General features: G+C 43.3%; 1 protein-coding gene across 1 annotated transcript; it reads left to right on the top strand.

Annotated features, from left to right (window-relative positions):
• Positions 1 to 27: 27 nt before the first annotated feature.
• Positions 28 to 2,039, top strand: KCNJ11 (potassium inwardly rectifying channel subfamily J member 11). The gene has a single exon (XM_038179335.2). The coding sequence runs from the start codon at positions 160 to 162 to the stop codon at positions 1,354 to 1,356; it is 1,197 nt and encodes a 398-aa protein (XP_038035263.1). The 5' UTR covers positions 28 to 159; the 3' UTR covers positions 1,357 to 2,039.
• Positions 2,040 to 12,691: the final 10,652 nt, after the last annotated feature.

Genomic DNA, 12,691 nt, shown 5'->3' on the forward strand with positions numbered 1-12,691 from the left:
CTCGACCGGTGGCGGCCTCGGGGGCGCCGCCTGGCGGCCCCGGTGCCCTCCCCGCTGCGGCGGCGCCGTGCGAGCCCGTTCGTCCCCCGCCCCCGGCGGCTGCGGGAGCGGGGCCGGGGCCGGGGAGGCGCCGAGCGGCGGCTGGGCGCTGCGGGAGCCATGCTGTCGAGGAAGGGGATCATCCCCGAGGAGTACGTGCTGACCCGGCTGGCCGAGGATGTGCCGGAGCACGCCCGGTACCGAGCCCGGGAGCGGCGGGCGCGCTTCGTGGGGAAGAACGGAGCCTGCAACGTGGCCCACAAGAACATCCGCGAGCAGGGCAGGTTCCTGCAGGACGTCTTCACCACGCTGGTGGACCTCAAGTGGCCGCACACGCTGCTCATCTTCACCATGTCGTTCCTCTGCAGCTGGCTGCTCTTCGGCATGGTCTGGTGGCTCATCGCCTTCGCCCACGGGGACCTGGACCACAGCACCCGGCTGCAGCGGGACCCGGCCAGGGAGGGGGCGTCGGACGGCTTCGTGCCCTGCGTGACCAGCATCCACTCCTTCACCTCCGCCTTCCTCTTCTCCATCGAGGTGCAGGTGACCATCGGCTTCGGGGGCCGCATGGTGACGGAGGAGTGCCCGGCCGCCATCCTGGTGCTGATCGTGCAGAACATCGTGGGGCTGGTGATCAACGCCATCATGCTGGGCTGCATCTTCATGAAGACCTCGCAGGCGCACCGCCGCGCCGAGACCCTCATCTTCAGCAAGCACGCGGTCATCGCCCTGCGGGAGGGCAAGCTCTGCTTCATGCTGCGGGTGGGCGACCTCCGCAAGAGCATGATCATCAGCGCCACCATCCGCATGCAGGTGGTGAAGAAGACGGCCAGCCTGGAGGGGGAGGTGGTGCCCCTCAACCAGATCGACATCCAGATGGAGAACCCCGTGGGGGGCAACAGCATCTTCCTCGTCTCCCCACTCATCATCTACCACGTGATAGACAAGAACAGCCCCCTCTACGACATCTCCCCGGTGAACCTGCACCACCATGAGGATCTGGAGATCATCGTCATCTTGGAAGGGGTGGTGGAGACCACCGGCATCACCACGCAAGCCAGAACCTCCTACCTGGCAGATGAAATCCTCTGGGGCCAAAGGTTTGTGCCCATAGTGGCGGAGGAAGATGGGCGATACTCCGTGGACTATTCTAAATTTGGCAACACGGTGAAAGTGCCCACCCCTTCGTGCACGGCCAGGCAGCTGGAGGAGGACAGGAGCATTATGGACACCATGCCGTTATCCCCAAAAGGCACCATAAGGAAGAGGTCCGTCAAGCTAAAGCCCAAGTTCACCATCACCGATGAGCCTTCCTGATGCCTCTTGTGACTGGGAAACTCTGTTAGGGCTTTGTGTCTGAAAGATCTCATAAACTCAAAACACTGAGGTGGCCTCTGTTGCTTTTTTTAAAATTCAGGTTGGTAGAACAAGGTATGTTCTGGTGTTATTTATTGCGGGATAAATCTAAAGCTAATTATATTTTTTTAAAGGTGCAAGAGATTTCAAGCAGCACTGTATGAGTAGGAAAATCATGATCTGCAGCTTTAAATTTCAGTTCAGACTGTCATATTCAGTTGCACGATCATTTTGTATTGATTAATCTGTGGGTAATTACACATTTTCTCAAAAAATAAATGTATATTTATTCTCGGAGATTGCAGTACTTAGGGTCTTGCAGTGTATGTCCTACAGTCGGTAGATTTCAACTGTATTTTTCTAACTTGAACAATCAATATAGCAAAATAAAATAATTAATAAAGTCAGCTGAATTTAAATGACAACAAAAAGGTCAGGCAGTGCTATGTATGACATAAGACCAGATCTAGGAATGATCGTGCTATTACACTCTATGTCTTAAAGAAATTAAGTGCCGGATTTACTTCATCCATATTGTATTGTATGGAGCCACTCCTACCACATGCAATATGAAATGTATTTGAATATTTCATTTTGTTTATTTTAAAACCCTTTACACTTCCCGAATAAAACATTCAAGAATACCTTTCTGGACTGTATATTTCTGATAGTAAGCAATGAGTTGCCTTTAAAAAGAGCAGCAGAACTGAGATTAATTATAAATAGGAAAAAATCTGTATTGTAATTGTCTAAAGGGAGAGGTGGAATGTCCCCTCCTTCCACACACCGAGCCACACAGCAGTAGGATACCCAGTAAAAAAATTAATCTCTGCTTTAGGTCAGAGTGAATTCTGTTAGATAATCAGGGAATATAAATAGATATTTTAGCTGAAAGGGCAGAGCTGTATGCTGGAATATAGCTGCATTCAGTAGCAAAACTGCTGTGTCCTTTCCCTTTTGTGAAAGAAGCAGAGGTTTTCTGCTTAGGGACAGGAGGGATGTGCGAGACAACGTGGTCACTTCAGAGATGCTGTGTCACAAAAAACTACTGCAGAGGAAATGGTTTCCTCGTTTAACATCCTGACCTCTACACAGCTGGTGCCTGCCGTGGTTTTTAGTTGAATTCAAGAGCAGGTGATTACTGGCAAAGGTAAACGAGCCATGTTCAGCCCATCAGTTCCACTAGGGCAATAGGAGCGATTGCCCTTAACAAACTACAGCAAAAAAAATTAGGTTGGATATTAGGAAGAACTTCTTTACCAAAAGGGTTGTGAGGCATTGGAACGGGCTGCCCTGGGAAGTGGTGGAGTCACCATCCCTGCAGGACTTTAAAAGATGTTTAGATGTAGAGCTCAGTGATCTGGTTTAGTGGAGGGCTGGTTAGTGGTAGGTCAGAGGTTGGACTCAGTTATCTTGGAGGCCTCTTCCAACCTAGATGATTCTGTGATTCTGTGAAATCCTCTATCTGGGGATGTTTGTAACAGCAGCAATTTTATTTCTGTGTTATTAGGGGACAGCAGCAGCCTTACCTACATTATGCTATTAACAGGGCAAGCTGCCACTCAGGTAAAAAAAGATACTGTCCAAATAAAACCTAAATAAGCTTTACAGAACTGATCTAACAGCTGGTTACACAAGTTGTGCAGAGATGGTCACCAAATCACCACTGAACTGCATTTATTTAAGTAGTTCCTAGTATCAAATTCTTGTGTGTTAAGCAGTTCATAACACACTCCTGGTTTGTAGGAGCAGTAATATGGATGCTTTTTTAATGCCTCATCAGTGTAAAAATACAACAAACATTCAAAAAAATCACAAAAATCCTTTCTGACTATAGAATATTTACAGGCATCTATAATCAAATGAATATTGGGGTAAAATTACAGATTGTTTTGAAATGATAAAATAGCAGTTATATTGTCAATATTTACCTATTTCAGTTTTATGAAGGCCTGTGTCAGCATTATCAGGCTGCCAGTTAAGTGAAGAAATGTCTGGTTTCCAAATGCCCAACGTGCTATTCTGTGTACAGCTCTTAAAATGTGCTTTGTGTTTCCCAGCAGAAGGGCACTGAAACTAGCATTAGCAAGTAGTTAGCAAGGAAAATGGAGAAAGGCATATTTTACATTTGTAATAGTAAAAAATCCTTTTTTTAAAAAAAAATAAATAAGGAATTATGCAATGCCTTTGATTACTAAATTTCTTCTCTGAGTCCAATTGACACATTATTTTCCAGCTTTCCCTTTTTCTGCCTCTGTTCCATCACCCACCCAAGGAGCACTTAAAGTAGAGCTAATTGCTTCTCCTAGACACCTTTGTTCCTCTGAAAGTTCGTTGTTCTTTATCAGCTGTCACAATACTACTGTTCTGTTCTTACAGTCATCATAGATAAAATTTTAGAGGTGGCTTTCCAAGGACTTGAAATCATTGGCTTCTCCTTAGTCTCATTAGTGCCTTCTATCAGTGTGTAAGATATATTCGATGTTGTCACCTAAAACCTCTTCAGATCTGATAGTGTTTTAAAGCTCTCTTCAAGATTTGACCTATATGTGAAGCAATTTCAGCAGCACTGCCACGCGACTATTTTCAGGAACTGATGCAAGCCTCCTTTTCCCTGAGGGAGATCTGTGCTACAGAGAGGTAGACAATTTTTGTTCACTGTGAGATGGGAAGGGGAAAGATGGAAGGAAACAGCCTGTATTCGTTGGGCTGGTTTCAGGACTACCTTTTAAGTCACTTCTTTGACAAGAATCTGCCTAATTTTCTGAAGTCTTGCAATAAAAAGGCACCGCAATATTATGAAGAAGGCAGGGTTTGTTCTGTTAACATCACGGTAGCTAATTATCTCAGTCAGTTTGTTGGTGACTTTGAATCTCAGGATTCTTGTCATTTTAAATTGACAACAAATTCCGTTCCTTCATTGTTTCAATATTCAAAAGTATTTCAGGGGCAGAACAAAGAAGAAAAGGGAATGGTACTTCTTTGTACCCTTCGTTTTGCCATTTACAAAGCATTTAGGAATCTGAAAATTTTCTTAAAGTTGCATTTATGCTGACCACCCACAAGCTCTGTGGGAAGTGTTCTGAAGAACTTGCTAGCTTCTGACGTGGAAAAACCCTCATTCTTAGCTGTGAGTGAATGCTTCATTTTCTGTAGGTGAAGTTCAAAGTGAGTGCTTGTGAATTCACTCTCCTAGACTCACTGGTCCCTTATTTAGGGTTTGGTGAAGCCAACTGTGTCCATAAAAATTGCTTTTCATGTGCTCTGCAGTCTGGAGACTGTTATCAATTTATACTCACGATTCACACTGTTTGGTGCATTCAGATTGGAGGCTGATAAGGTGTTTGGATGGACAAAAGGATCACAGAGCTCATTAATGAGAAATAGAGGCTGAAGAACACTGATGTTATTTGCCATAGTTTTAACATACATGCAGTGACTTCTGGTGAGAACATAGCCACTGAGCTTATCAGTTTCATGTTGCATTTCCTAATGAAATGAAGCAACATACGGGTAGGAAATTAGAGGATAACAAGGGCTGATTTGCACTCTTTATCCCCCAAGGCGTATGATAAATACAGTATTACAGCAGTGCATTTCAGCAGGAAAGCCTCGCTGCAAAACAGATGAAAACCAGAAGCGAACTCAACAGGCTGCAAACCGAGGCAAAGGAGGGTCAGGGACACAAAGTAAATACACCTGAAATCCACCAGTGACGTGGTGGGAAGACGGCAGAGACCTAAAAGGTAGATGTGTGAGGCTCATATAAAAGCGTTTAACAAGACCAGGGCTTCCATACCAGGCAACAAGGTCAATGTCAAAATTCAGGCTGCCCTGTAAGGCAAGAGTGCAGGCCGGGCACGATGGGCATTGCTCAAGCTGGTGGGTAAATATTGCTGTGTGTCGGGCAAGGTACCAGCCACGCCACAGCCCTTCTGGGAGCAGTGTCAGGAGGGCTTTCTGGTGCCCGATCCTTGTGGTTAGTTACTTATTAACAGTTAATAATATCAAATTAATGAGTAATTAATTGTCCTCTGAAAGTTCAGTTTGTTTCCTCATGTTTTCCTTCCTCTTCCACTCTTCATGTCAGGCACCCCTACTTGATAATGCTTGCAGGCCAGCTGGCACCAATTGCTTCTGAGAAGAAGGTTCAGAAATCTTGAAATCAAAAAGATTGAAGAGAAGAAGATTCAGAAATGCTGCATTTTAGGCTTCCTGGTTACTGTTGGCACACACCTTTCCCTCTTCCCGCCCTCAGAGTCACACTGGTGTTGCCACTGAAAGGGGAAGAAGGATCGATGCTCTTTGCAGTTGATGCTGCTGTGCTGCCCTGCGTTCATCCAGGGCCAGCTGCCACATTCCAAGCCGGCATCTCAAACTCAACAGCCCTGACCCAAAGCTCCTGGCAGGTAACAGAAAAACAGTGGGTTTTTGGGTCAAAGGCTGTAATCTGCTGACCTGCTAAAAGCACATGCCGCAGCAGCAAGGTGGATTCAGTCAGTACTGCAGGCCTCACTCAGACAAAGTTGCTGTAGAGGTGAGGAGACCCTTGTGTAAGGAGGCCTTGGGTAAGCTGGAGCAGGGCGGTTGGTGGGACGTGTGCTTGGCGTGGCTGGTGGCTTTCTAGCTGCCTGTAACAAATGACTCAGTGTACTATTTTTGATTCAGCAACGGGAGAAAGATACGTGATACAAACCTCCACACCACACCCCCCCTCCCAAGAACTATTAAAAGAGCAGAAGACATTCTTGAGAGGCTGAAGATACCGCTGCATCCATCCTGCTCACAGCCCCAATTTAAAAGTTTTCTTCCAAATACTAAAACCCCTGCAGCTTAATGTCCCTGACTTACTGAGTTTAAATACTGATTGCAGCTCCATGAGAGGTTTTCTAATCAGCTCCTCTACTGTAGCAGCCCTAAACCAGCAACCCCATATGAACTGGAGTGGAGCCAGAGGCCTCAAAACAGTGGCCCTACAGCAGGAGATCTCCATTTTCCTGTAGTTGGCAAAGAGAGGGTTGGCACAATGTATAAGTGTTGCTATAATAACCAGTTATTGAGCAGAGCCAAGGCATAGAGAGGGCCACTGACTACCAGTGGTAGCAGTATGAGTCCTTGACTTGAGGAAGTCTCAAATCAGGCTCCCCTGTTACATCATGAGCCTTTAAATCTGAAAGAGTTTGTCAGGGAGTTCATTAGCACCAGGATTTCCTTCTTGGTGTTGAGCACTATTAAATTGGTGGGAGTATGCAGCTGACCCAAACAGGCCTTGATGGTGTTTCTACTGCTACAGCTGTGCTGTTCCCCAGGGTCTGGGTTAAAAGTTTGCTTCCCATCCAGCAGCTCCTGAGATCTTCTTGCTGTGTCTTGTAAGTAAAAAAATATATATATATTTTTTGTTCATTTCTTTTTTTTCTAATGTGAGTAAATATGGATATTATACTGCTTGTATAAGTCTGTTTGTTGAGGTATTTGAATGCTCATGACCTGGTCTGAGATCTGTTTGTTGAGCTCCTGCTGTCTCCCAGAGAGGTTGGGTGATGGGAACAGTTTTTTCAACATCTTGCTTTTTCCCCTGATGTTCTTTTCAGCTGTTGGTAGCTCTATTTTAGCCTTAAAATTTGAGGGGAAAAACTGCCATTTTTCCCCTCAAATTTTGAGGGGAAAAACTGTGACCACAATCATGCAGCTTATAAGGCGTGTTCTTGTTTTTTATTTATTATTACTCTTGATAAATTCTTATTCCTCGGTTTGATTTTTCTGCTTATTTTGTTCATTACTGTATGGACCTACAAAGTATGTCATTTCTGCTGTGTTCTTGAATAGCTTAAGGGGGGGAAAAACAAGTTCCAAGGTGTGTCGTAGGCCTGTGGCCTGCAGTCAGAACTTGACCAATACTACCATTCAAGATATTTCTGTGGTATCACAGGTCTTCCTACAACAGTATCACAGAATTTCTAGGTTGGAAGAGACCTCAAGATCATCGAGTCCAACCTCTGACCTAACACTAACAGTCCCCACTAAACCATATCCCTAAGCTCTACATCTAAACGTCTTTTAAAGACTTCCAGGGATGGTGACTCCACCACCTCCCTGGGCAGCCTGTTCCAGTGTCTAACAACCCTTTCGGTAAAGAAGTTCTTCGCTGGAGGGAGTCTGCTTCCTTTGTTAAGTGGAGATAGTCAACTTTATATATAGACTTCATCCAAAGCTTGATCATCAGTAAAAACGTCATATTTGAGACTACATGTATATCTCTTGCTCTGCTTTTTTGCTGTGAAAATTGCCCAGGAGATGAAACTAGATCTGTCCTCATAGTCCTTATTTGTTACTTCCTTCTGAGTTGGGAATGGCTCCTTAAACCAGCTACCAAAACCCATGCTGTTTCTGTTCCTGCCAGATATGCAGCGCTGCAGTGTAATACACTCACCAGCCTTTGGATATGTAATGACATATGGTATCTCTGAAGTGCTTGATGCTTCTTGGCTAGAAGGACCAGAATTTATGTTTTTCTAATCCCTTTTTTAAGAAAGGGGGGAAGGAGGGGAATAAGAGAACTTGGGGGGGGAAAAAAGGCAATCAAGAAAAAAGGAATATTTTATCTTGTCTCTTGTGTCTCTGGTAGTATTTGCCTTGTGAGAAGAAAATCATGCTCTGGACTGATCTTATTGAAATGGCCTTTTCAAACTTTGTTCCATTTTAAAGCTAATACTTGTTCTTTACATGCTCAGTGTGACCCTGATCCACAATCAGAGATAGTTTATTAGTAGCTTGTTAAGAACCTTTTAAGTGCTTCTACAAAGCAGGAGGAACTGTAATGATTTACAGTAGCAATAGTCTCTTACTGAGCTATTGTAAAGGGAGTTAATGTGTTCATAGAAAAATCTCCAATCATGCTTTAAAAAGTAGTGCCAAATTACCACCAGGCCACAAAATATTGAATAGTATTTTCTCATTCCCCAGGTTTCAGTCATCGCTGTTTTTCACATAGACTCACAGAGAAACTACGCTGAAGTATGTTAAATTCAACAGATGTCTACTGACTAAAAACCTGGATGCAGTTCAGAGAATGCCTGCTTAAAACGGTGTGCTGGCACTTGCAATTCATTCATTTTCTGAAAGGGGCTTAAGTGAAACCAATACCGATAGGCATTAATGGAGAGGTTTGATTTGATCCTTTATGAGCTATAGGGGAAAAGCTCCATCAGTTTCATTCCTTGAAGTTTAAGGAGTGGCTCTACATCATTTGGTACATAACTGTGAGATGGAAAGTTCAATGATTTCCACATTATTATGACATTATAGAAATACTTGAAAATGTGATCTTTTTTAAGTAAGACGCCAATACCTTTAATAACTCTGGGGAGCGCTTCATCCCCTTATCCAACTGCTTTAAAAGAAGTTTAAGTATTTGCAAACTAGAATCTAGATTTAAACTAACCTTTGAAAGATAGCAAATAATAAAACAGCTTACCTGCAAACTTGAGCTTTCTTTGTAGTATTATTTCACTGGATGAATAACCTCTCACCCTAAGGTAACAGCTGTATGCCTTTGGAGGGAGCTGTAGTTTACTCATCTTTAAAAATGCAATCCACTTTCTCTGGTGTAACATTATGAATCTTCTGGCAACACAAGCACTCATCTCGGGCAGGCTGTTTCCAGCCTATTCGCCATCAGCTCCTCCAACTAAAATATTCTGTTCCTTACCTTGCTGTGAAGTCACAGTCAGAGAGCGCTCTATTGTTTAGTGCCAAAGTAGCTGAGAAGTAACCCCAAGACAAGGGCATGATGCTAACGCTTCTCAAGTATAAAATCTAAAACCAATATTATTTTCTCAATACTAGAATATTACAGCAGGGTAAACGTGAAATTAGGTATTGGACTTGAGAGGGAAAACTGAAATTGTTTCTATGAGATGGGGTATCTTGCAGAAAGCCAACTGGTGGTGGAATGGCTGATTTAAAGATATCAGAACATCAATTTTTGGCTCTTTTACGTGTTTTTGTTTGTTTTTTAATCAGCCACTTTACCCAAATTTAATAGTGGTAAGTAAACCACTTTGAAATATAGCAATTTGCAGAAATAAAAAAAAAAATCCAAGCTTAAATTCAACCGTTGTTTATAGCTGTTCATTGGAACTTCTGTGAAGTCTCAGTGGCAAAATAACACACCAAGAGAACAGGTCTGCTGGAGCTCTGTATGGACTAATTCAATAGCTACAGCTGAGGTCTTGAATCACACTTGCACAGTGACTCATAAGTTATACTCTCCTGTCCCAAATGGTTCTTTGCACCTGAAACAAAATTACTTCCCTTCAAGTTAAATCAAATAAAATTCCTTTACAGGGAAAGGAGGCAAAGATGTATGATACATACCTGGAAGTCTTAGCAATATCTTTTTTTCGTTTTTCTTTTTTTGTGATGGTTTTTCCAGGGTTTTATACATTACTTGTACATGACTTTGAAAGCGACAGTTTTTGCCAAGCATAAAAGCTGTAGGAGCTATCTGAAGCACAGGTTTTAAGTGGAAACAGCCATCTGAGTTGCCTGGTAGCTCCTGGCTGACGTTATCCTTGATTATATCCTCCTCCAGTAACCGCTGGGTTGGAATCACTTCACAAAGACAGGTGTTTTTTGGACTCCGGCTCACTCAGCCTAAGAACAGTATCTGTGGCTTTTAGAAAACCTACATAATCAAAAGAACCAGATACAGTGTTTGCTAGTGCTAGATAAGCAGATAAGAATGTGAAAAGGAGGTCAAACTCATTTATCAAGCTCTTCACAGCCTTGGTGTTTATATATTTGAGTATTTATACAGGAAGCACGTTGCGGTCTCACTGAGGAATACAATAAGCATGAGATGTGATGTTCTTTAGACAGCTTAAATACTAACGTCTAGTCCTCTATATAAGAGCATGAGATGTGATGTTCTTTAGACAGCTTAAATACTAACGTCTAGTCCTCTATATAAGAAAGTGTACGTGTAATTTAGTAACTAAACAGCTAGAGGGCTTCTGTAACAAAATGTGTAATTACATGTTTTCCTTGGAATTTAATCTGACTTATGACATTTGTCAGCTAGTCCTTCTCACGGTCCCCCAAGCAGCTACACCAGCACAACTGAAAAGGTGCTGAATTATGGAGTGTGAGCACTTTCTCTGCAAACAATCTACTTTCTGGTAAAGTATCAGTGTCACACTATTCAAGATATCTCCTCAGGAAAATACTTCATAAACTCCAATAACTATGCCTTTCCCATATTTTGTAAGTTTCTTAAAAACTCTTAAATCTTTTCAAGTCTGGTGAAGGGATCTGGCTCCGTGATTTCAAGGGGAAATACCGATACTGCAGACACTTGAACTTCCCAAGCTAGCTCTAGTTCACAAACTCAATCTGGACCTCCAGCTAGATTTAAATATGCATCTGGATTTTATTTATTTATTTATTTTTGCATGCATTGGCTTGCAAGTGCAGAGCTGTGTAGGTGTTTCAAATCGGGAGAAAATGTGAATCAGACCTGGGTGGGATGACTTTTTATTTTTTAACGCTTAATTAAGATAGCTTGTGACAAAGCCTGTGAAACTTCACCAGGAGTAGCGCTTTTGCTCTTCCTTAGCATCAGCCATCTTAAAACTCTGTGCTTCTATGGATGTAAAGCTGGATGGCCAGGACATAGCCACCTTCTCTGGGGAAGTGGTTTCCAAATGTCTTAAATAGCATCTACCAAAATGTTTTGCATCCTCTTAGTTTCTGAGGAAAATGACCATCTGTTAGAGAATTGAGTGTGTGTGCTATGATGATCATGTAGAAAAATTCCTAGTGTTACTAGGAGCTATCCTGTGTGATCACACAGGTACAGTTGTGTATTCATGTGAGGGTGTCTGAGGTAGAAGAAAGGATTGTCACAACTCTGGGCTGAAGAAACACCCACCCTTGTCACAGCAAGATAAAAATTTGGGAGTCCTAAAGTGGACCATGGGGCAGGAAAAAAACTTGTTTTAACACAAGCTGTAGTCCTACCAATTTGTAAATCCAGACAGCTACTGTCTTCCAGAAATTAAATGATCTCTTTCACATGTATCTGTGGATCCTTCTGATCTTTTAGCAGAACTGCTGCTGCTCTTTTCAGCATTACATTGCATGTTACTCGGAAAGTAACCCTGCGCCCTTCTCTCTCGGGGATAACTTTTCATAAAATGACTTACTTGTTTAGGATGAAAGCCCAAAATCTGGAAATTCAAAGCAGCTTCTTCCAAATGCTTCATTTCTACACTTCCTTTGAATGCTACTGTTTTTGGAGTAACTGTAAGGGGATTGAGGGGAAGAAGAAAGCCATTTATTTCTAGATGCACGTGCTATTACAATGAATAGCAAAGAGAAATAAAGGCTCAGTGTTGTCCCTCTCCACAGGAGCTACCTGCACCCTGCATGCTGCTGGCAGGGCTTGGGAACTGAAGCGAGGTCTAAATCAACAGAAATCTTAAGTATCCGTAAACACTGTGAAGACAACGTGGCTTATCAGTGAGGAAATGAAGTTGTTACAAGCCAAGGCAAAAGCTTCCTAAAAGTTCTCTACTTGCTCAGCGTAATTTTTCTCACTTCAGCCATCTTTTTTTTTTTTTTTTTTTAAGTGCTATGTTCCATAAGAAACAGACGGCTGCATGTCAGCCCTTGCTTTCTACAATTTCTCTAGCTGTGGGCAGAAAAAAGGAAGTGTGTTCTGGCCGGTTTGCTGTTAAGCCATGCCCCCCACAAGGACTGCTGTGGCACCTGCTCTCCAGCTTGTCTGGAACATCAGCCCTTTGGGGAAGGACATCCAGGCTGACATACATGCACTTAAATGGTTTGGCTTCCTAACAGCTGAGTTGTGTCTGTGAATAGCAGAAGGTGTGGGGAACAGCACTGGGGAGTGGGAATACCCATGGCTGTCAAGGTAGCACCCAGCAGCATGCTATTAGTCAGTGCCGTGGCTCACACCACCTCTAATAAACACTGCTGCTGTTTTGCAAAGACAGCTGAACCCTTAACTTGCTGAGAGGCCTCTCGGGAGATATTTTCTCCTGTCACAGTTGTAACCTGACTGTCCTTGGAAACCTGGAAACCTTAATCCCCCTGAAGTCAGGTGAACGTGGCTAGTATTTTCTGACTTTGCATGTCAAGGTCACCTTGCTGCTCTCTATTGTGACTTCCTTGTTATGGCCGAGTTGCATGGAAATAAGAGTCAGTGAGCCTGTTCCTCTTCACGGGCAGGTGGTGTTTTTGTTGCATTAGTGGTCTGTAGATGTGTGCATATGCT

This window comes from Anas platyrhynchos, chromosome 5 (genome assembly GCF_047663525.1).
Source record: "Anas platyrhynchos isolate ZD024472 breed Pekin duck chromosome 5, IASCAAS_PekinDuck_T2T, whole genome shotgun sequence".
Lineage (NCBI taxonomy): Eukaryota > Metazoa > Chordata > Aves > Anseriformes > Anatidae > Anas > Anas platyrhynchos.